This window comes from Notothenia rossii, assembly GCF_949606895.1.
Source record: "Notothenia rossii genome assembly, chromosome: 6".
NCBI classification, from domain to species: domain Eukaryota; kingdom Metazoa; phylum Chordata; class Actinopteri; order Perciformes; family Nototheniidae; genus Notothenia; species Notothenia rossii.
Window position 1 is genome coordinate 4,845,492 of NC_136909.1, and position 25,389 is coordinate 4,870,880.

Consider the following 25,389-nt stretch of genomic DNA (forward strand, 5'->3'; position numbering starts at 1 on the left):
TCGCATATTGGAAGATGGATTTTTGAAAAACAGCGGAGTTTGTTTCACCAACAAAACAAAAAATGCAAAAATGTACCAGCTGGAACTGTGGCTGCATAAGATAAGTGTTATTAATATATTACATCTACAGAAGTACACTTTACGATATTTACAGAAAATATTAAATGTGTCCTCAAACATTGCACATAAATGTAATATGATGATAGTTTGTGTAACTGATTAGCATATTTTGCACTTGTATTGCAACCAAAGGTCAAGAAAACACAGTTTACTGCAGGTCACGATAAATAATGTGTTTTAATAAAGAGAACAGGCAGTAAAACTGTGAGCCTGTCCACAGCCTTAAACTAAACCCAGAAGGCATTTCTCACACAGACACTTCTCAAAAGTACTAAAACCATGAATTCATATTTTGATATAACAGTTCTGGCCTTAAATTCTCTTAGGGATCATCTAAACATCCCATCATTAAACCCCAGTCCTTTAACCATTTGCATTCCACCTTTTGCCCTTCCTGAAATGTAAATCTTCAACATATGTCTCTGTTAAACACATATAGGGCTACAAATACTATTTAACTGAGTAAAAGGCAATCAGAGTATAAAACATAATCTATATAGGCCTACGGGTCATTCTACAGAAAAGGTGGAATCTGGGTGATACAAATCTGCTGAAATATATTCCTTCTAAACACATCTAAAACCTGTTAAATAGCAATAACTAACTCTTAACTTGATGAATCCACAACAAGTAGAGCTTCAAGTATTTTTATTTTTGTTAATAATTTGTATACATTGTATAGGAATGTCACTGGTGTTACGTGTTACCAGGAAGAAGAGTAACACCAGTGACGGTAACACCAGTGACAATTTGGAGAAAACACTACCATTTTAACAAAATGGCTGCAATGTGTCAGACCAAATGTGGCTTCAGTCAATATCAAAATCATTTAACTCTTCAATACAATACATTGTCCCATTCAAATGTTCACCCCTAGGGCTATGCAATGAGTAACACTAATGACAGACTTGAAAGACGCACGTACAATTTGAAGATAAAATGACACCTTTAACAAACAAAGTAAGAAGAATCTGACTTTCCTTATGTCTTTGTCCACTGCACTGCCTCAAATGATCTCTTGTTACAGGAGGCACTTCAGAGTCCATACTTGCCAACCTTGAGACCTCAGAAATCGGGAGCATTTCAAAATGCAAAATAGGGGGGGAGGGGGTGCTGGTGGATCGCCGGAGCTGTTAGATTAACATTAACATCCTTATTGTAGTTCTAAGTGCAATGGGGCCTGTAGCACCATCCTTGATGGAGCATATGTGTGAGCTGGACCTGTATTTTACAGGAAAGGAGTGAGCAGAGAGTAGAGTAGTTTTCGATTCTTGTTCTGTTTTCTGTGACTATCTGCTTCACCCTCTCAGACTTTGAGTTGCGCGCGCTATTAAAGAAACGTGTTACCATGGAAACCAAACAATGGTGTAGCTGTATTAAAGTCCGAGTGGAAACAGTCCTGAGTAAATCTGATTTTGTCAGAAATCGGGAGAAATGCGGGAGAAATATGACCCCGGGAGGAAACCGGGAGAGGGCAATGAAATCGGGAGTCTCCCGCGAGAATCGGGAGGCTTGACAAGTATGCTTCAGAGACAGTACATTATTTCAAAATAAAAGCTTTTTGTGTAGCAGTAACACCAATGACGTAATTTTGGGTGACTGACATTTATTTGATATTATTAATAATAATTTGCGGGTTTTTTTTTTTACCATTTCAGTGTTATATTTAATGCTTGTAATGTTATGTAAATATAAATTAGATTTATTTATTGAAAAAAAAAATCATTTAAATGAAAACTATAGGCTCCACTTCCATGTATGATCAAAGTGACAAGGCAGTTCCTTGAACTTGGCATTTTAAATAAATTGCAATTTACGTATAAAACCATCTTTTATTAATGTTTTATTTAGTACCATTGCAAAGACAATCTCTATTTATTCAAAATATATAATAAATGCGAGTATCAGGTCAACGTCATGTATTTTGGTGTCTGCAAAAGTAAGTGACAGCACTTCCACCTTTTCTGTAGAATGACCCAGTGAAGGAAATAATTATTTGATCCCTTGCAGTTTTTCTAACTTTGTCCACAAGATATTAACAGTCTATCATTTTAATGGTAGGTTTATTTGAACAGTGAATAGAAGAATATCAAAAAGCAAATCCAGAAATGTACATTATATAAAAGATAAAAATGCATTTGCATTGAACTGTGGGATATAAGTATTTGATCCCTTTGCAAATGATAATTTGACATGACACACACAAATAATGTAACCATGTTCAATTAGGAGAATAATAAATATGCGTACCATAAATGAATAATCTATAGAACCTCCAGAACAAAAAGTCGTGGCCTGTAAACGGATCCCATCATACACAGAGTCAGTATATAATGATCGTTAGAGATGGATCAGTTATTCCCTGATGGGTAGATTCCACCCACACTGACGGAGGGTCACCATATTTCAAACTTCTTGTCTTTCTCAAAGGATGTCCTGTTCACAATGCTGTTCCCGAACAGTCTAGAAAAAAAATCCAAAAGCAGAGCACAGACATCAGTCAGAGAGAACAATACGTTGAATAGCAGTTTTATAATGATGAACGATTCCTCTGTCAGCCTATGAGTACAAATGTTGCAGTAATTATGTTTTTCTCACCGCACAGCGTGAATGGAGGGGTTGATGGAGACCAGTTGGAGTAAGAGGTCAGTCGAAGCATCAGTGATGCTGTTGTGGCTCAGACTGTAACACAAACAGAGGAACTTGTATTCATGTAATACGTGGGCTGGGCAGTATGGGTACAGTCCAAACTAACATTATGTTCACTTGTATGTCTCCATTAGTTATGTCACTTTTCTGACACCACCGTATGACTGCCTGAGTTCTGATTACAGCGTATCTTCAGACTGAACAGGTTTCAGTAAACAAAGCCCTGAATCAGAATCAGACACAGAGAGATTCACACCCCAAACTAATGATTACACTAAAACCTGTTTTCCACATGAACACCTTTGCCACTCACTCCAGGACTTGTACTTTGTGCAGCTGCGCGCTGAGTGTGAGCAGCAGCTGGTCAGTGAGCTGACAGTGACTGAGGTCCAGCTCTGTCAGCTCTTCAGAGGAGTCCAGCATCAGGGCCAAGGCTGCACAGGCCCTCTGATCCAGGGTGCTGTGGCTGAGGTCCAGCTGTCCCTCCAGGGCTTTGCAGAGGGTTAGGGCCCGTCCCACTGTGTCCCTCTCACTGTTCACAGGAACCAGGGACACCAGCTGCAGGAGGACAGCTTTACTGGCTCTGAACAGGAGACACAGAGCAAAGAGCAAACTGATGTGATGCAGAAAGATGTATACAAACAGCTTCTTCTCTGGTTGAAGTGTTAGTGGCCTTCGTACCTGAGCTGTACTTTGTGTAAGACAGGAAACAGCAGGTCCAATCCGCTGTCCTGAGCCTCACAGTCCTGCAGGATGAGCTGAGTGTCCCGCCTGCTGCGTCTCAGGATGGTGGAGACGGCCCTGCAGTCTTCAGCCGTCAGACGGAGAGTGTCACTCTGATCTTCCTCTGGCAGCTCCACACAGGAGGAGCAGGACAGATCCAGCCTGTGCTGCACAGCCCTGAGCAGAGACTCTGCAGCCCCCTGCTGGGCACCAGAGGCAGCGCAGCCGTGGACCAACCTCAGCAGCAGGTTCCTGTCAACACTAGGAGCACATTTATTAACAATTAAACTTATCCATAAAGCTTCATTGACTGAGAAAATGTTTTTTTAATTATAAATATGTTTCTCATCAACTTGGGTCTCATTGCCGATTGGTCCTGCATTTCTTTCAGGAATTAAGAACACAGAGCATATCAGAAAACAACACCAGATCAAAATGGTTGGAAAGAAATGTCCAGTTAAGAAGAAAACATCTTTCTATTGCTGTTGGTTTGGCTTTTCAGAAATGTGCCTCTTTAACATCGAAAGATAAGTGGCTGAAAGTGTTGTGCTGTTCCACCCTGATGTTTCCTTTCACTAACATTGGTGTTTGACAGATGGTAAAGTACAGCTGGAGCGAGATCAATGCACGTTTAGAACTTTATTTGTCGGACCTGAGTTGAGAAACTTTCTCCAGGTTCAAGAGGATGGACTCTATTTCCCGTGCTGGCATGGAGGTCCACAGGAGGTTCAGTTTGACTCCATCACTGTGTGTGAGGGTGTAGAGCAGAGCATCACAGTCCATGGGGGACATCTCTCTGCAGGTCAGGTTGATCACATGATCCAAGGACCTCAGTAAACTGGGTATAATGGAACTGGCTCGAGCTTTGTACATCTCCCTGATAGCAGTCAACACAAAGCTGGGACAGGGCCTGAAAGAGTTTGAATGAACACACTTGAGCAAAAGAAGTAACAACAAAATATATTGAAATGATAACGACTCCATTGATGACCTTTTAAACACCATCCTGTCCAGGTAGGGAAGCAGACGTGTGATGTTCTCCTGTAAGAAGAGGTTCTTCCTCATGTTCACAGTGAGGGTCTGAGCTGATGGATGCTGCAGTAGAAGGTGGAGAAGCTCCCAGTTCAGAGAGAAGGAGGTCAGGTCTCCTCCTAACTTACTCAAGAAGGACCAGGTCAAGTCCTGGTCCTGGAGTTCATGGAGCAGTGAGAGCAGCTGCTGGACATTCTTCTCACTCAGTCTGCAGGAAACAGTGTATGAAGATATGTGAACATTAATATCTGCATGAATTATTGTGAGTGTTTGAGGCTCCAGAGAGACTGTTACCTGATGTTGAGAGGGCCGTCGTGGAGCAGCAGTGGTGTGAGACCCAGAGCAGGAACACAGACCTCAGTCAGGTCTAACTGTCTCACTGCCCAGTATCTCAGCAGGGAAGCCAAGCTACTGACAAGCTTCAACAACACTCTGTGTGATGGTTGGGCGATCTGAGGGGAGAGAGAAAGCTCTTCAACAGTCACCTGACAGCCCCCTCCCCATCTCCTCACCCAGCCACCCAGCAGCAAGGCCATGTCCGTAGAAAGCCTGGAAACAAAGAAAGAGAATTGTTCCATCATTTACCTTTATCCCCCCTGAACACTCAAACTGCACACGTTGGCATGGTAACAAAAAGAGTAACTGTTTAAATGCGCACTTGAGACTGTGTAGTTGTGTCGTTCGTCTAAAGAGAGCAAAGGCTCCCTTGTCAGACATCTTTCTGGGTTTGAGGATGAGATCCACATTAGAGCCACACAGCTGGAGAACTCTCCCCACAGACAGGCAGGTTGTCCTGGGTAACCGTCCTGATAGCAGCAGGGTGATCCCTGGAGTTCTCAGGAGAGCGGCCGACCGCTCAGCCTCCTCTCTGGATCGGACAGAGAGGAGCGCACACACTCTCTGGAAGAACTCTGGACCACAGCTGAAACACAAACAACATGGACGAACAGTGAGAAGGCAAAGCTCAAGCACTGCAGACCATCTTATCTGCAAGGTCTTTAATCAAGAAGGACGTTCAAAGAAAAGAAAACAGGATGAATTAGTTTAAGTGCACGTCTGTTATTCAACATGAGAAAGCATTGCTCTGGCTGTTGTGCTAATTACTAAACTGAACGATCTGATTTATCTACAGAATATCCATTTATACATTTCAGTTACGAGATCTTTCTGATAAACCTTTCTGAGGAATCCATTTCATATTATAAATATAGAGTCTGACTGACCTGAGCTGTGAGATATGAGGCAGACACTGCAGCAAAGCTCTCACTTCACTCTCTTCCTCTGAGCAGCCTCTCAGCTCCACTGGTTTCTTCTCTGGTTGGAGTCTCAGCACTTCCAGCAGGATGGAGGTCTCTCTCCCTGAGACGTCTATGGTCCAGACTGCAGGAGCTGACTGGAGAACTGACTGTAATGATGGAAGGACACTCAGACCTGATTGGTTCTCATAGTCCTTCAGGTAGGGGTACAGATCCAGCAGGAAACCACTCTGATATTCTTTAGCATTAGAACCAGATATGTGAGCAAGAGGGAATGATGGATATGTGCACACTGACGATAACAGCTCCAGTGTCTTCTCTCCTGTCTGCTGCTCTCTCTCTGCTGCTCCACAGAACAGAGTCCCAAAGACATTGAGTTCATCTGAGTCTCCAAACCACCGAGAGAAACTGGAACTAGAATTGAACAGTTTGTTATCAGATGATGTCAACAGCAGAGAAAGACTCTGATAGGGAGTGTTTCTGCTAAATGTCTACAAATAGCTGCCGCTGAGCAGAACACAGTAGAGGTAGAAGACTGAGGTTTAAAATAATGACTGAACTGGGAAATGTTATTCATCGACATCATGTTCAGAAGTGAAGGACTGTTGTCTCTTTCTGAAACACTGGCCACAATCAGATGTCATTCATTGTTTTATTTCTTAAGAAATCCACATTATATTATCAAATAAACTAGAGATGTCCCGATCCGATCACGTGATCGGGGATCGGAGCCGATCATGTGATTTTCAAAAGATCGGAATCGGGAGAAAAAAAAAATCGGGGATCGGGATCTTTTTTTTTTTTTTTTTTTAAATACTTTTAAAAAAATGTTGTATTCAATGTTACAAAACAAAAATGACCATGTTCAAGTCTTAAAGTCATCCTGAGGCCTTAGTTTTGGTTTCAAATTACACAACATCATGTATGTGTTGCTTCTTTGGGGCTTGTCTTCAGAGACCTTCTTATTTCTCTCAAATCTGGCAACAGAGTGGGCGCAGTGTCTAATTGTAGCAGTAAGCTAACGAGTACTGATAAGCTTTATTTTGCTTTGATCCAATGCTGCACAACTGAACTGATCCAATGCTGCTGTGAAAGAAAGAAGCTATTTCCATGTTGGATAGAATATCCAATTTAAATTAAAAAATAACCTTAAGGGACAACTTGAATGCTTTTTTTCTCTCTTAATGCATTGCATAAAGATCGGATCGGGAAAAATCGGTATCGGCAAATTGTCAAAATCAAATGATCGGAATCGGATCGGGAGCAAAAAAAGGTGATCGGGACATCCCTAAAATCTACCTGATCTGTCTGACTGACCTGAGCTGTGAGATATGAGGCAGACACTGCAGCAAAGCCTTCACTTCACTCTCTCCATCTGAGAAGCCCGTCAGCTCCACTGGTTTCTTCTCTGGTTGGAGTCTCAGCACTTCCAGCAGGATGGAGGTCTCTCTCTCTGAGAGGTTTACAGACCAGAATGCAGGAGCTGACTGGAGAACAGACTGTAATGATGGAAGGACACTCAGACCTGATTCAGTCTCATAGTCCTTCAGGTGGGAGTACAGATCCAGCAGGAGATCCCCCTGGTACTCTTCTCCAGCATCAGGATATTTGTCAGTAAAGGGGAATGATGGATATGTGCACACTGATGATAACAGCTCCAGTGTCTTCTCTCCTGTCTGCTGCTCTCTCTCTGCTGCTGCACAGAACAGAGTCCCAAAGAACTTGAGTTCACCTGAGACATCACCTGAGTCTCCAAACCAGGAACTGGAAGGAGAATTGAACCATTTGTTATCAGATGATATCAACAGCAGAGAGAGACTCTGATAGGGAGTGTTTCTGCTAAATGTGTACGCTGAGCAGAACACAGTGAACTCAATGAACCTCATATTGAAGTCACTTTGCCGTTAACAGGATTATATTTGGATTTTGGAAAACTTTCAGTAAATGAACCTTTTCACAACATGCGTCATCACTTAGCTCTTCTGCTGACTCACAACACAGACACTAATCCTGTTCCTCAAATCACTTCTTATTTGCTTCCCAGTGATTCTGTTCACCTGAGGGGATTTCACTTTGTGAATGAGTTTTGTTTGTAAAATGATGTTCCCAATATAAAAATGTAAAAAGTGGAACAACAACATCTAGAGTCACGATCACGTAGAAGAGAACATCACATCACTAAACTGTTCCCTTTGCTCCTGAGAGAATACACACGTGAGTCAGAGTTTAGTAACACCTCCTCTGACTCTGATGACTAGAAGTTAGGATCGTTCATGTGTCTGAAGTCTTTATTCAAAGCTCACTATACAGTCTTTAGAAGTTTCATTAGAGTCAGTCAAGTTTCATCTAGTATGTGTTAAAGAGGTAGATACATGGAGTATTACTTGTTGTACCTTTATACTTTTGATTGCATTTTATTTAAATTAAAACAGAGATTATTTAAAAAGCTGATAGCAGTCTATCAGCACTGTCACGATCGGTCTGTGTTTTGTTTTGTCTTTGGTTTCCTGTTTTATTTTGAAAAGTCTTCACCCCCTGTCTGTTGCTTCCTGTCTCTGTGTTCCCTCCTTTCTGAATACCCGATTGTGTTCACCTGGTGCCCCTGTGGTTTCTCCTCCCTCCTCACCTGTCTCTTGTTTCTTTGATTAGTCCTGTGTGTTTTTAAGTTCTGGTTTCTCTGTCTGTCTTTGTTGTTTCCTTGTTTGTGTGTGTTCACGGGGCAGTGTTCTGTTTGTCACCGTGTAAAACCTTGATAAAAGGTATTTTCTGTGTAATCTGCATTTGGATCCTGCCTGCTTCACTCAACCTGACGAGCACATTTATTTATGTTTGTATGTGTTTTTATTCCTGAATGAGCGTGATGCTGTCTCAGAGCGTAAGTTCTCTCATTATGATTCACATCATCTCATTATTCTCAAACAGGTAGAAGACTGAGGTTTTAAATAATGACTGAACTGGGAAATGTTATTCATCTACATCATGTTCAGAAGTGAAGGACTATTGTCTCTCTGAAACACTGCCCACAATCAGACGAAATTCATTGTTTTATTTCTTAAGAAATCCACATTATATCATCAAATCTACCTGATCTGTCTGACTGACCTGAGCTGTGAGATATGAGGCAGACACTGCAGCAAAGCCCTCACTTCACTCTCTTCCTCTGAGCAGCCTCTCAGCTCCACTGGTTTCTTCTCTGGTTGGAGTCTCAGCACTTCCAGCAGGATGGAGGTCTCTCTCCCTGAGAGGTTTATGGACCATACTGCCGGAGCTGACTGGAGAACTGACTGTAATGATGGAAGGACACTCAGACCTGATTCAGTCTCACAGTCCTTCAGGTGGGAGTACAGATCCAGCAGGAAACCACCCTGATATTCTTCAACATAAGGATATTTGTCCGTAAAGGGGAATGATGGATATGTGCACACTGATGATAACAGCTCCAGTGTCTTCTCTCCTGTGTGCTGCTCTCTCTCTGCTGCTCCACAGAACACAGTCCCAAAGAACTTGACTCCACCCGAGTCTTCAAACCTGAAACTGGAAGGAGAATTGAACCGTTTGTTATCAGATGATGTCAACAGCAGAGAGAGACTCTGATAGGAAGTGTTTCTGCTAAATGTGTACAAATAGCTGCCGCTGATCAGAACACAGTGAACTCAATGAACCTCATATTGAAGTCACTTTGCCGTTAACAGGATTATATTTGGATTTTGGAAAGCTTTCAGTAAATTAACCTTTTCACAACATGCGTCATCACTTAGCTCTTCTGCTGACTCACAACACAGACACTAATCCTGTTCCTCAAATCACTTCTTATTTGCTTCCCAGTGATTCTGTTCACCTGAGGGGATTTCACTTTGTGAATGAGTTTTCTATGTAAAAGGATGTTCCCAATATAAAAATGTAAAAAGTGGAACAACAACATCAGGGATGGGCAACTTTGATGGTGGTGGGGGCCACATAATTGATGTACTGGCCACCAGGGGGCCGCAGATTCACTTGGAACACACACACACAAAGATTCCATGTGTTGTATGTAATTATTAACAAATATACTAAGTCTGACATCTTCATTGACATTTTACAATCAAAGGGAACATCCTCTAATAAGCTCACTAAACAAATATCAGTTCACAGAAATGTTATTTCATTTTTACAAGTGGCATGTTTGTATTGAACAGGTTATTAAACAGTGGAATAAAACTATTTTAAACTATTGGAAAGCACGGAAAATGTGTGTGTATTGAGATTAACCATTAAGATGACGTAAACATGAAGTCATGAACACTAACCCAGATATTAGTTTTCTAACTTGAACCTAAAACACTTGTAGCCAGTCTCTGCATTCCCCTTATTCCACAATAAGGGGAATGTCAACACAGACACCTGTCAGCCTGCAGTCTGTTCCTCAGCACCGCTCCCCCTCTCTCCCGCTGAAATGATGAATGCAAAGCGTAGTAATCATAGATAACACGGCAGGGTCCGTGACAGTTTGTTTTCATCTGATTTCAAATAAACAAAGTCTTGGTTTTAAGAATATTAAACTTGTTTCGCCAAATTCAGAAGATTAATACAACTTTTAAACTTGTAACGGCATAATTACAAGAGGCAACCTAACGTCACAGCAGGCATAACAACAGCCGTTGTTCTTGTGAGGGTTTCCCCGGGAAACAAACACAATACACACAAATGCGTCACAGATTATTTTGCGGTATTTGAAATCATGTACGCAGCTCGCGACGTAACTAGGAGTATAGTGGACGGTATCAGTACTACAAGTAAAAAAGAAAATCTTTTAAAAAAGTTTTTTTAAATATAATTTTTTTATTATTAATTACGTTGTTTATAAATTAATCTGAGGGCCGCAAAAAGAGGAGGTGGGGGCCCCATTTGCCCATCCCTGATCTACATCATGTTCAGAAGTCAAGGACTATTGTCTCTTTCTGAAACACTGCCCACAATCAGATGTCATTCATTGTTTTATTTCTTAAGAAATCCACATTATATCATCAAATCTACCTGATCTGTTTGACTGACCTGAGCTGTGAGATATGAGGCAGACACTGCAGCAAAGTCCTCACTTCACTCTCTTCCTCTGAGCAGCCTCTCAGCTCCACTGGTTTCTTCTCTGGTTGGAGTCTCAGCACTTCCAGCAGGATGGAGGTCTCTCTCCCTGAGAGGTCTATGGTCCAGACTGCAGGAGCTGACTGGAGAACTGACAGGAATGATGGAAGGACACTCAGACCTGATTCAGTCTCATCGTCCTTCAGGTGGGAGTACAGATCCAGCAGGAAACCACACTGAGGGTTCCTCTTAAAGTAATAAGAAACTATGTCGGTTAAAGCTGTTGTTTGATATGTGCACACTGATAACAGCAGCTGCAGTAGCTTCCCTCCCTTCTGCTCCTCTCTCTTTGCTGCTGCACAGAACAGAGTCCCAAAGAACTGGAGTTCACCTGAAGGTTCTGATAACTGAGGCACAAAACTGAAAACATAAGGAAACAAGAGATTGTGATGTTAGGTTTCTATCAAATACAAACTTGTCTCCATCAGCTGTGGATGTTAAATTGAATCTGCATGCACCAAGATTCAAAATAAATGAAGCAGCTTATTTTGAAAAAGATGACCATTGACCTGAGCTGTGAGATATGAGGCAGACACTGCAGCAAAGTCCTCACTTCACTCTCTTCCTCTGAGCAGCCTCTCAGCTCCACTTGTTTCTTCTCTGGTTGGAGTCTCAGCACTTCCAGCAGGATGGAGGTCTTTCTTTTTGAGAGGTCTATGGACCAGACTCCAGGAGCTGACTGGAAAATTGGCTTCAGTTTTTGAATGACAGCTGAACGTTCTTGAGTTTTGACATGTTGATAAAAATCCAGAAGGATGTTATGCACATCAGCGTTGAAAGAAAACAGAGAGATGAGGTTGTTCACTTCATTGTGAACGCTTTCTCCTTGACTGTGATTGGCTGCTCTCAGACATAAATCCAGAAACAGCTGCTTTTCTTGTCTCTTCAGTTTCTCATAGCATTGCTCCTGGTCCTGTAATCCTGAGCCTCTGTGGGTCCTCCTGAAGCTGCATGATAACAAACACATGTGTCATGGCATGTACTATAGAACTGTATAACATGTAAAACTAAGTTACAGCTGTTAATACTGTCCTAATGAGAGTACAATTCTGGATGTCAACATAAGAGATCAAAGTTCAGATTCAACTGAAACAAAGAACACTGCCTGTTTCTAAAAACATACTGATGCAGTGCTTGTTGTTTCATTCAAACTATGTTTAATGTCTATTGATAGTTTTTATGAATGCTGACTAATAAGTGTTCAAAAGAAATGGGGAAAAAAACATCAGCGTTTAATTTGCTGAATTGAATAATATATAAGACATACATTCAATCTGAGCTCCTTTCTGCTGGGATGAGGCTGAGTATAACCTTAATGCTGATCCACAAATGAATGAGGCATGTTTGAGCTCACAGCTGCAACGCCGATTTGAAAATATCAGGTCTCTCTCTGCTCCGTATCAGCATCTCTTTCTCTCTCGGTACACACACTGCTGCTCGTTAAATGCCCGTCATCTTTATCGTAATGAAACCTATTAAAATGTTTAGATCGCATTCTGTTTGACCACCATTTCCGCTATTTTACTAAAGGTTCATAAAACCATTTTTTCTTTTGTATCTGTTCAATTGTCATGTGAATTATTTTTACCCTCAGAGAACTGAAATCCAGAACCGAAATCTAGAACCAGAATCTCTAAAATCCAAACGATCCCAACCCTAAGTATTACACAGTTAGAGTTTTAATACTTCCACTGTGAAGGTGATTCGTCACTTTATTATGCATTTAGTTTTGTTAAAAAAGAAGTTGCAGTTTATAAATGATAATGTTGAAATAAATTCCAGTGAAGTTTGGAAGCTAACGATGTGTGCGTGGTTCGTAGGGGGGGTGCATCCCACCACACAGAAACATAAGCTTCATACCTGAGTGAGCTGACGTGTGGCAGAGCCTCGAGCAGAGTCTCACGCAGACTGTGGCAGTCAGGCTTCTCCCTCTCCCAGTGGAGGCAGATCTTAACCTTCTTACTTATCTTCTGCAGGACTGTCACTGCTCTTTCAAACAGCTTCCTGTCCCCCTCCACTGGAAGGTGCATCTGATTTCCATCAAGGCCAAGTAAGGTGATGTAGTCCATCTCCCCTCCGCTGAGAAGGAAGATCTCCCACAGCTGCCGTGGCAGAGAATCACACCTATGAAGAATAATCATCGTTTCCTCATTACTTCTGTTTAGATACTAAAGGTTACAACTTTGAACAATTCAATTCAACCTAATTAGATGTGTTGTAACGTTAGCAGTAATAATAACTGCTAATCCATACCATTGGACATTTGGAAGGCATCCTAATAGTGGTCTCATTCCTTGTTGTGGCATCGTGACGTCCTCAAGGTTCAGCGATATTTTCCTCTCCGTAGACTGAGTGATCACGTAGGCCACAGCACAGCAGGGGTAAGGATCGAGACTCTCTTCACTGAGATCAAGATGGAAGTCCAGTTGTTCCAGAAGGTCGATGCATGCTTCAGGACACTGGGACTCATACAAGCACTGGCATAGGAACAGTATGCGCCCACTGTCCTCAGTATCAGGCTCATCCTTTCCACTCAGGCTAGGAAGGAATGTGGATATCACTTTCTTGAAGAACCAGTTTGATGTATTCTTCAGCTCCTCAGCAGGAATCAGATACTCCATCAAACTAGGGCTCTTCTCAGTCAACAATCTACACATGTAAGGGATCAGATGTTCCATGTGTTTCTTCTCCTCAGTGAGGCACTGCTGAAGAACATTACTGATTAAATCTGGATTCTTCAAGAGCCACAGTGCTGCAAAAAACTCCTGCATTGTGTAATGGAGAAATGCATAGGTGGTTATTCTCTCAGTAGGGGCGGCTTTGATAAGTGGTTTGAGCAAGGAGAGGACACAGCTGTCTTCAGAGGGACGTAGTGTCAAGTTCACCGTTTTTCCTTCAGTTGCACGAAAAGCAACCTCAGCCAAAGACAGTATCTCCTTACTCTTGCTTTCGATAAAGGCGTCTAAGTATTTTGTGTTGCTGTTTCTTTCAAGGTAAAAGCGGAAAATGTTGATGTAGATATCCGTTATACAGCAAGGCTTTTGAAAGTCCTCTGATGTCTCGAATGAAAAGCATGCGGCCACCATCAGTGCATACATCGGTACATGGCAAAGCGTGAACAACTCCAAGTTGCTCAAAACCCTCTCCTTTCTTTCACGTAGCATCCTAGATATGAATGTTTTTACGGTCTGCTCACTAAAGCCTTTCACTTCCACTCTGAGAAAGTCCTCAGACAGAAGGTGGTCTTCATCAGCTGGTCTGCAAGTCAAAACGACCTTTGAGTCCTTTAGCAAATCTTTATTTACAAGTTTCCGCACTACTGAAGAAGACAGATCTGTGATTCCATCAAAAATGAGTGTAACTTTGTCAGAGTTATTCTTTATGTCCTGTAGGACCTCGTCTGTGCCTTCATCTGGCTCACTGAACTCATTGAAGAGAAGGTCCTCCAGGCTCTTGATGTTGAATACTTTTCTCATGTCAAAGTAAAACATGTAGTTTAGCTCCTCGTCATCTTTTTCTGTCCAGAGTTTTAACATTTCATGAGCAAGTGCTGTCTTTCCAATCCCAGACTTACCAACCAAGAGTATGTGTTTATCTGTTTTAAGCAGGTCACTGGGAGACATGTCTGCTTTGTCCTTAGGGATGTAGGTCCCTAGCTTTTTAGAACGGCTCATCTTGCCTTTCTTGTTCTTACATTTCTTTATTTTAGAGGGAGAAGCACTTCCTTGTGTGTCCAATACAAGTGGCATGTACGACAGATCAGGCTTGCTGTTGTCTTCAAACAGATCTTTGTTTGCCGTCCAAAACTCTTTTGATATTTTTTGTGCTTTTAACTTCAACTTTGCCTGGTAACGGTGGCACGGTGTTGGACCTAAAATAAAAACAACAGTGAGTAAGTAAATACATATTGTAAATTGCATGTTGTACCCTCATACTAAATAGTGGATGAATATTTCCAGAGGACACAGCCCATCAAACATCAGCATGAAGACGTGACACACTTTCTATATTAGTTATATTACATACCTTGTTGGTCGTTTTTTCCCACTTGTGTGTCTTCCTTGAAAGCGAAGCAGCTGATCCAGTGGTGCAGGTCAAACGTCTCGCTCTCAGCAGAATCTACAGTCTGTTTCTCAGGGAGAAGAGATGTCCCCCCATCGGTCCTCTTCCTCGTCTTGTCAATCATTTTGAGGAATTCATAGCTGGCTGCTTCCCCCTTTTTGGTTACAGAGTCGAGAAGTGTTCTGTTTTTATCATAGTCATTTCCTTCTGCTTGTATCCTGCTGACCTCTTCATCGCTTAACACTCCCTGCTGATTCAAGTTCTCTAGAATCACTGACAGATTCTTTAATGTTTTCACAAGATGAGTTCTGGCCCCCCTGACGTACTCTAAAGCTGACTGTGTTGTAGAAGCCATGTTTCCTTACTTCGGTGTCTTCTGCTTCAACTTCAATTATCTAGAGAACAAAGGAATGGTTGAATGAAATGTAATATGAACTCTTATGCATCCAAAAAAGTACAGATATATTTAGATCTAAAAAGGGATAAAACAAATTCAGGGCAGATAAGAACAGCAGGGGGGGGGAGGATTTGGCATCATTAGGTGCTTTCCCACCAAGTTCATCAGAACTCTTTAGTTAAAAAATAACTCTTTAGTTCTGATGAACTAAGTACAGATCGCGTGCACACCGGAATAAATCCCTGAGGGAGGATTAGGGAAATGAAGCCGCTGACGTCACTTCTTCTTCTGCTTTGGGTTTACTGGCAGGCCGGAAACAACTTCAGGGCGTATACTGCCACCCGAAGTCCTCGGCCGGAAGTCCCCGGAGTTGGAGACTGGCTTCAGTAGAAGCTGCTGGGAATCCCAGCAGCTTCTACTGAAGCCTTCCGAGTAAATCGCCAGAACGCCGACACCTCCTCATCTCCACCGCTCACATTTTTTTTGTTGTGTTGGCATAAGTGAGTCTCTCTCCTGGTGCGCTATGCTAGGGGTGGGCGATATGACGATATATATCGTCGAGACGATATTAGGTCTCCACGATATGCCTTTTCAGAGATATCATATCTATCGTGATAGCGTACCAGGGTAGGATTTTCCCGGCGGCCATGACGGCCGGTCTGGCCGTGAAGCCCCGAAAATGATTGTACGTCCTACGGCCACCATGGCCTGCGTGCCCCTGATACTGTTAAAATCTCGAAGTTCCTTTAAAGGCGTCAGAACAGTGGTTTCTGAATTGCGTTATGATGCGTTCACAACGGACGCAATGCGAATATTCTCACCCTAACCGCTGGAGTTTCACCGTGGCTGTCGGCTGTGTTTACTCCTGTCATTCAAACAGGACGCGCTGGAGAGGGGGCAGGGCTTATATCCATTTTTTTTTTTACCGTGATTTAATTGTAATACACGTTTCAAAATGATGCCGAAGTAACTAAATACTGATAACGGTTAGTAAAAACCAAGCTGTCTAGTCAGGTTTCAGACAGTATTGCACTTCATTTATTGTCTTGGTTGATTCTATTGGCTTATATTTTATTTGATCAATAAGGTATTTATATTGTTTTTCCCTTTTGAAACAGATGTTCAGTTATTTTAAAGTCTTTGATTGCACTTCAAGGGAGTTGTAACCATTGCACATAGAGTTAAGAGTGCACTGTAGGGAGGGACGGCCCTGGATACAGTTTTTTCTCATTGGCTCACTTCTTTAAACAGTCTTGACCTTCTCTTAACTCTATGTGCAATGGTTACAACTTTTTCATTACAACTCTTTTGCACGTATGAAGTAACTCAGACAAAACATTGAATTCATGCCAACAAGTTGTTATTGTGTCAGTAAACGTGCTAATAAACAAAATGGATAGTTGTTTTGTCCCAGTGTGAACAGTATTAGTCAAAATAGTAAGCTGCTTTTTCATTACCAGTCAACACTTGATATGTTCTAACATACAAGTCTCTGAACATATAAATCATCCATACATGTCACAAACAATACAACATTAAACGACACCAGAACACATTGTAAACAGAAACATGCTAGCTGTATATCAGAGACACTAACACTGAGGCCTTTAGGTCCACACTGATGAAAGACTTTGTTGTCATATATTTCATTAGCCTACGTTTTTTTAGCTTTTACGGTTATTTTTTGTATTATTACCGTAATCCGGTGTAAATGCTTGCTAACGAAAAAGCTATGTTTCTAAGCTAAATTGTGCGAGCATCAAGAGGGTTTTAACCGTTAAGGAAAAGCCACTGTCTGTTACAAGTACAAACTACTATGCTTACTTTAACGTTTATTATCAGTAAAGCTCAAATACAACATACACATTTACAAATAAGAGTTACTAAGTAGTATAATTTCCTCTTTAAATAAATAGGTAACTTTTAGCTTGGCCGTTTGTAAATCCAGGAGGTACGTCATTAGAACCGTTAACTTTATGCTATATTGCTTAAAGCTTAGCTAACTTATTACATCAAAACATATTCTGAAAATACTTACGTTACAAATTATATTTTTGTTGTCATATATTTCATTAACCTACATTTATTAGCTTTTACGGTTCTTTTTTTATGTAAATCAATCAGTTCAATCCACTAACTCTGTTAAATCCTCAATCTCCGTCACATACTCCGTTAGCTCTCTCCTAGCATTCCCCGTCTCTCTCTCTCTAGGGACCTCCCTCCTCCACACCCAACCAACCAGACAACACTCTCCCACCCAAACCCACAGCTACAGGTCACAAGAACCGTCCATCAAAACAGTGGCACGTTCACTGACACTCTTGTAAAATGCAAACAAACTCTGAACAACAAACACATCAACATTATAACCATTCCGTTACAATATATTAAATATGTTTCTGATAAACTTTGAGCACAGTTGGGAAATAATTAAACTAAAACACACTTAAATCTTAAAACATGTGGATTTGAAGAGCGACCAACTAAAGTAATACAAGTTGAAAACATAAGGATCAACCACAGGTTTTGTCTTTAAATGAATGATTCCGTGTGCGATGATATCGGGAACACAAGAGTAGGCCTGTATGCTCTGTTCTATGAGTGATAGCTAATTTAGCTAAACACTGTTTTTGTCCTGTTTTTCTTTATTAAACTTACCTGTGTGGCACAGTGAGAGCTTCAGTGATTTCTCCCTGGGGTACGATGTAGAAGTTTTCCATGATTCCAACGGTACAGCCTCGTCCTCAAATGTCTGAAATCCTTCCTGGTCTGCATTACTTCCCCTTTTGATCCATAACCACCCATCCTGTATGCACATTAACTCTGAATGTTCGGAGCGTCCTCTAATATCCACAAGATGCCACTATTGGACCTGAAAACAATCAAGTTGTTGAGCTGATATTTTAAAAGTAGAAGTATTCAGATATGGTACTTGAGTACAAGTAGAAGTACTCAGATCTTGTACTTGAGTAAAAGTAGAAGTACTCAGGTCTTGTTCTTGAGTAAAAGTAGAAGTACTCAGATCTTGTTCTTGAGTAAAAGTAGAAGTACTCAGATCTTCTACTTGAGTAAAAGTAGAAGTACTCAGATCTTGTTCTTGAGTAAAAGTAGAAGTACTCAGATCTTGTACTTGAGTAAAAGTAGAAGTACTCAGGTCTTGTTCTTGAGTAAAAGTAGAAGTACTCAGATCTTGTTCTTGAGTAAAAGTCGAAGTACTCAGATCTTGTACTTGAGTAAAAGTAGAAGTACTCAGATCTTGTACTTGAGTAAAAGTAGAAGTACTCAGATCTTGTACTTGAGTAAAAGTAGAAGTACTCAGATCTTGTTCTTGAGTAAAAGTAGAAGTACTCAGATACTTGAGTAAAAGTAGAAGTACTCAGATCTTGTACTTGAGTAAAAGTAGAAGTACTCAGATCTTGTACTTGAGTAAAAGTAGAAGTACTCAGATCTTGTACTTGAGTAAAAGTAGAAGTACTCAGATCTTGTTCTTGAGTAAAAGTAGAAGTACTCAGGTCTTGTTCTTGAGTAAAAGTAGAAGTACTCAGATCTTGTTCTTGAGTAAAAGTAGAAGTACTCAGATCTTGTACTTGAGTAAAAGTAGAAGTACTCAGATCTTGTACTTGAGTAAAAGTAGAAGTACTCAGATCTTGTTCTTGAGTAAAAGTAGAAGTACTCAGATCTTGTTCTTGAGTAAAAGTAGAAGTACTCAGATCTTCTACTTGAGTAAAAGTAGAAGTACTCAGATCTTGTACTTGAGTAAAAGTAGAAGTACTCAGATCTTGTTCTTGAGTAAAAGTAGAAGTACTCAGATCTTGTTCTTGAGTAAAAGTAGAAGTACTCAGATCTTGTTCTTGAGTAAAAGTAGAAGTACCAGAGTGTAGTAATACTCTGTTAGTAAAAGTCCTGCATTCAAAATGTTCCTCAAGCATCAAAATATATTTAAAGTAACGACAGTCAAAGTAGTCATTGTGCAGATTGGAACCATTTAAACACTTGAGTAAAGTACAAGTACCTCTAAATTGTAGATGACAGTGTTCTCATATTTCAGCAGAAAGCAGTTTTTCTTTCACAGAAGACAAACATCTGTAATCAAGGCCGAGTCAGGCGAGACGAGAAGATTGTAAAGTATTTATTTGTACAAAAGAATCCCCAAAATGCTAAGAAAATGGCAAGAGAAATACCTAGAAGAGTTGAAGCATTGAGAAACAGAAACAGTGCTGTTAGTCTGTGAATGGAAACTCTCACACAACGAGCCCAACAGACGCACGAAGTAAACAACATTTCAGGATGTTTCCACAAACAAACAGCGATTTAAAAATGCTTTCAATTAAAAAAAAAGTTCAGTAAAGTCTGCAGTGTCTGCAATAATAGAAACAGTAATAAATGCGCACAGAAAGGGATGTTCAAAATGAGTTTTTCTAATAAAAATGAGACACATGAGAGTCTTGTGGCGGCAGAGAGGCGGCTGTTTAATCCAAGTTTTACATCAAATAGCCGAAATAAAGGAAATCAAAAATGGGGATTAATGGGAGGAGAAAAGCTTCAGAAGTAGTGGAATAACTTTCTAATAAGACACCCTTTATACACAGTTTTTAAATTATAAATATGCATGGATGTTTCTTCAGGTTTTTGCTGCATGAACGGCTGCAGAGATATTCAAAAATATTTAAATATTCGTCTTTTTGTTTCTGTTTAGGATTGGTCTTCTATGGTTTTAGATAAATTGGCTTTTACAAAAATGTCCTGGTTAATCCAGACCTGGTTACCTGAAATAATCTTCTGTCTATATTTCTTTTAAAACCCCTTAATGATCTTAATTGATATTTTTCCAACTGCAAAAAACGATATTTCCCTCCTTTTCAAAGTTATATTGCACATTGTTATTGTAATGGTTTGTTTTTATAGAATTTATAGAATTTTTTTATGATATTTCTTGACTTTAATTCCTTTATTTTACATTTTTAATATAATTATTGAATGCAAACACCACGGGAAATTCCTTGTTTGCAATAAATGTTCAATAAATCGGATAAACATTCACGTTTACAGATGTTAGCATGTGTTGTTAGCTCATTGATCCCTCATTAAACAATCATCATGTTTAGCTTCAGACTTACGTTCATTAATTATTATTTAGCGCTTCCTTGATGCCCTTTCTGATGGAGTCAGAGAAGAAAATTCTCCCTTTATTCCCTTTTTTATTATTATTTAAATGGCAGACATTAGTGGTAATGATGTTCTCATGTAGTTAAGAAAGACGTACAATTTAGAAACTGCTTTTAAAGGATGACTTTTTAGGAAGTGGTCAAAATAACTGTGAAGAAAAGGTGCATTTTTGTGTCTCACTCGGATTTAAAATTGAGATTTCTTTTGGTTTCTTCTCGGTATTTAAATGCAGAATTTGGATCCGCAGCTCGACTCACACCAAACAGACCAGAAGACGTAAGAGTGATAATAAAAAAACAGCCTAGAAATAACAACAAACGGGTATATTTCTCTCTAAAAAAAGATTTTCATTCAAAAGGTAAGCGATTTTTTATTATAAATATAACAATTTCATCCAAACCTATTCAACTTTTTATTATAAAAAATCATTCTTTGGGTTCCCAACAACCAGCTGAGAGGAGGAGAAGACATCTGCATAGGTTTGCACAGCTGCTTTCAACACACACACACACACACACACACACACACACACACACACACACACACACACACACACACACACACACACACACACACACACACACACACACACACACACACACACACACACACACACACACACACACACACACACACACACACACACACACACAGATGGACTCACACACACACCGCCTAACACGGAAGCCCGGCAGCTTGAACTCAAAGTGCAGTGAAGAGTTGATCGATGAGAATGGAGGTAGACCTTTTTCTGTCGGAGTCGAAACGAAACAGACGTGGAGCTGCAGAGGAAGTCCAGCTTTACATCTGGGACGTGCACAGAAGATTATTTTATTCTATTCTAAGGTGGTACCCAGGAAGCTGTACCTGTAAAATATAGTGATTTAACTGACCACAAATCCAGAATCAGAAGAAGGTTGTTTACAGAGGTGGGAAGTAGTGGAGTACAAATACTTCGTTACTGTACTCAAGTACATTCTTCTGGTATCAGTACTTTACTCCACTACTTACTTTTCTGACAACTTTTTACTTTCTACTTCTTACATGTTGAACTCAAATACCTGTACTTTCTACTTCTCTCATTTTCCAAACAGGCTGGTTCCTTTAGTCTGAATGTGTGTTTGGAGGCGTGATCATTATTATTTAGAGTCATTGCGTGCCTATTGATTTGAACACGATCCGTGTATCCATCATTTCCTGGTCTTCTCTAAAGAAGAGGGACCAATGGAAACGTTGTCATGTTGCCGTTGTTCAGCATGGAAACATTCATTAGCTAACAATGACATTATTGTTCTATTAATATAAAGGGAGGTCAGGTACTCTTTAAAACAGCTGCTAGTTATGGGTACTTTTTACTGAAGTACATTTCAAAGCCTCTTTACTTTGACTTGAGTAAAGAAGTTTAGTCAGTACTTCTACTTTCACCAGAGTATTTTTAAACACGAGTATCTGTACTTCTACTTGAGTAAAGGATGTGTGTACTTTGGCCATCTCTGGTTTTTCTTGTTAAAATGAATTTATTAGGTCTGATTTGAGCATTTATGGGCTTCTCATTTATGCAAAGTTACCACCTGTATCTGATTGACTACGCTAAATTGGTGAAGTATGTCATGTTGCTTTTTCTCTAAATGCATTATGGGTAATTAAGATGATGACTCTGTATTTGTCAGAAGTCTGAGGAAGAGCCTGGTGCTCAAAATGTTAAAGAGAAGCTTTAAAATCCTAAAATGTTGAGCTTTCTTGATGTTGTAAAATTCAGTTTCTCTTAATACTCATGCGTGAAACATTGGCCACAAATAAAACAGTTATTTATGTATTTGTTCAGAGGAGCCGCTCAGTTAGAGTGTAATTTAATTATTGATTTGTGCACGTCCCTTCTACTAATTATGGGATATTCAACATGTCGCCTTCAATCAGATCTTCCTCCTTCTCACGCTGATGTAAACATTTTGAAAATTTGGTCAACTAGGAAGATGATTGACATCGTGAGGACAACAGAGTCTTTTACTTTGAAAAATAAATATTTGAAACGTAGAGAGATGATGCCACCTGAACACAGAACGATATCTCTAACATCACTGAGGGTTATTCACATGTTGGAGACGAGCATGAGGTTCAGAAACAAACAAAAACCATGCTTTCAAACTCAATTTTAAAGATCCTGTCGCTCTACTTAAACTTCATTCTGCTTTTACTTCAGTGTCAAATATACAACTGAACCATTTTGATTGGTGTTATTACCTTTGGGGACAAACGGGAGGACTTAAGAGTCACATTTCCAGAGTTTTGTCCGTCTGCGATTAGACGCTGAGATTACAATGAGTTCACCAGAGGACAAGCAGTGGAGATAAAGACCGGTACACAGCGAGAACAAATGGTGAAAGTGCTCCGGAGAGCTGAGGTAAACTGGGGAATCATTACCTGTACATTTCCCGTATTATATTATATATTATAAAAATATTTAATATATCTATTCAGAGTCCCCAACCTTTTTAAAGTGCAATTTCTAGATGCATTTCAGAGGGTCTCTTTGATTGGACGTTAAGGGCATCTAAAGACTGTTTTCGTTATCCATTGAATCTGCAGAAACTTTTCTATTTAAATCCATTTATTATTAGATTCCTGAATTGCCCAACGAGGATGTATATTGCAAATCTTATTTTAAAATAGTTTCTCAAACCCCAAGGTCTTTAATTATCTTGTTTTTTAGTGAAATATCTGAAGATAGTCCCTTTTTTATGATATAAAGCAGAGCAAAGCAGGTAATCTGTATTTGAGAGGCTGAAAACAGTCATTTTTTAACAGATGCCAATCGTCTCTCCTGACTGGCGTCTTGTTGCAGTAAAACGCTCCTGCACTGCCATATATATATATATATATATATTAGTCCCTCTAAGGTCCTGATACATCCTCATGTCGTGCACATCTCCTGAACACGTGAATAAACCTGAGAGACCCCCCCCCCCGACAGAAACCCTGGTACTTCCTGTTCCCTCTGCAGAGTTGGCAGTAGAGATGTTCGAGGCACTAAGAGGAAACCTTCTTCTCCTGGAGGTAAATCTTTATATCGTTCTAAAAGAGGGGCTGCAGCCAAACCTCTGGGGAAGTGCCGTCCTCACATCTATCTCAGTGCAGGAATGAGTCCTCAAACCCGGGAATGAGTCAGCATTTTAACACTCCCTGGTTCCTCCTCTGAGAGTCAATGGTGTTCTGAATGTGATTTTGGTTGTTAGGATGAAATAAGGACTTTGGTGGTTTGATTCCACGACATGAAACACATCAGTAAATACCCCACTGATAGATTTAAACACGTTGGTTGCTAACAAGAGTCTAAACGAGACGACTAAACGTCAACACGCCCAACATTAGCCGCCTTTAGCTTAGCGGTGGTGACATGAAGTCATGTGACCGTGCTGTAGTTCCTTTTTAGCCCAACATTAGCCACCTTTAGCTTAGCGGTGGTGACGTGAAGTCATGTGACCGTGCTGTAGTTCCTTTTTAGCCCAACATTAGCCTCCTTTAGCTTAGCGGTGGTGACGTGAAGTCATGTGACCGTGCTGTAGTTCCTTTCTAGCCCAACATTAGCTTCCTTTAACTTAGCGGTGGTGACATGAAGTCATGTGACCGTGCTGTAGTTCCTTTATAGCCCAATATTAGCCACCTTTAGCTTAGCGGTGGTGACGTGAAGTCATGTGACCGTGCTGTAGTTCCTTTATAGCCTTACGTTAGCTTTTTACTTCATATATCATAAAGGGGTGTTAATGTGTGGAGATTATCCTGCTGAAGTTAACGTGTTAGTATCATAAACGTTGAGATTATTATCTGAAACAATCCAAAATCACATGGAGAAATCCCATTGGACCAGGGAGATGGTGCCTTCAGGGTCTGACTTCAAACCTGCACCTCTCTATGTTAATGACACAGATAAAGTGCAAAATGACCCCCTTTTTTCCCCCCCTATAAAACCTCAGTGTGCCGCTGCTTGTCTCTGGCTGTTTTTACCCCCTGTGATGTCACTTCCTGCCTCTCGTCGTCGTCTTTTATGTCCTCCCCCTCAGCTCTTTTTGAAAAAAGAGAAAAGTCTCCTGTCACGGTCGGAGAAGCGATGGGCGCGCCTTGATGACGAGGCGCCGGGGGGGGGCCCCGACACCGAGGGGGGGGGGCGCCACTCGTCCTGATACTTGTCCATCAGCTGCTGGTCGATCACTCGGTGCATATCGTCCTGGAGACGGGACAAAACAGTGAGTAAGATGGAAGAGGAAGGAGAAAATGGCCCACGGAGAGGAGGGAATGAAGGGGGGGGGGCATTGATCAAGATACCTGTTTCAGAGACACTAGAATCACATTTCACGCCTTTGTTTTTGTTTTTAATATCTGTTTTTGTTTTTATATTTTACGTGCATGCTTCCAATTGATATTCTTGCAGGTTCGTGAATTTGAGGAGATAAAAATTGAAAGTGCTTTAGTTTTAATAGCGCCTCCGGTAAATTGAAAAATAAATGTGGTCTGTAAAGTACTGAACATGTTTCCAACAAATTCCAGATTAAAACTGTTGATGAGAGAATACATTCACAGAAAAAGCAAAAGAAATGCAGAGGTTTCAGACCTCAAATGATGCAAAGACATCCAGTTCTCTTTCACTTTCAAACACCAGAATACTTAAATACTATACGCCCCTATTGGAACATGTTTAGATATACATAATACTATATATTTATATATAACTTTGCATGGGAAAAATAGACATTAAGAAAAAAAGTGTAAAAAGTTTTTTAATTTAGATATTTTGTGAGAAAAAAGGAATTAAACGTTGTCCTTTTTACTTTCATTAAACTTTAAATAATATAGTTTTTTGTTCCACCT

General features: G+C 40.4%; 2 protein-coding genes across 4 annotated transcripts in view; both read right to left on the reverse strand.

Annotated features, from left to right (window-relative positions):
* Positions 1–278: 278 nt before the first annotated feature.
* LOC307045006 (uncharacterized protein) lies at positions 279–17,555 on the reverse strand. Of its 3 annotated transcripts, none has more exons than XM_079690465.1 (17): positions 17,499–17,555; positions 14,928–15,358; positions 13,155–14,772; positions 12,762–13,025; positions 11,411–11,848; positions 10,815–11,261; positions 8,883–9,314; positions 7,098–7,544; positions 5,748–6,194; positions 5,183–5,446; positions 4,819–5,073; positions 4,484–4,732; positions 4,145–4,402; positions 3,451–3,753; positions 3,083–3,352; positions 2,719–2,802; positions 279–2,583 (listed from the first exon to the last, which is right to left on the reverse strand). In XM_079690465.1, the coding sequence occupies exons 2-17, from the start codon at positions 15,316–15,318 to the stop codon at positions 2,517–2,519; spliced, it is 6,234 nt and encodes a 2,077-aa protein (XP_079546591.1). In that variant the 5' UTR covers positions 15,319–15,358; positions 17,499–17,555; the 3' UTR covers positions 279–2,516. The 3 variants fall into 3 exon arrangements, with proteins under 3 accessions (XP_079546591.1, XP_079546589.1, XP_079546590.1); XM_079690463.1 differs by having other exon boundaries at positions 17,399–17,548; XM_079690464.1 differs by lacking the exon at positions 17,499–17,555 and adding an exon at positions 16,182–16,243.
* Positions 17,556–19,480: 1,925 nt separating this feature from the next.
* Positions 19,481–25,389, reverse strand: part of bicdl1 (BICD family like cargo adaptor 1) — a 35,586-nt gene continuing 29,677 nt past the window's right edge. Inside the window, 1 exon segment of the mRNA XM_079689404.1 lies at positions 19,481–24,748. Coding sequence (XP_079545530.1) covers positions 24,581–24,748 — 168 coding nt within the window. The 3' untranslated portion in view covers positions 19,481–24,580.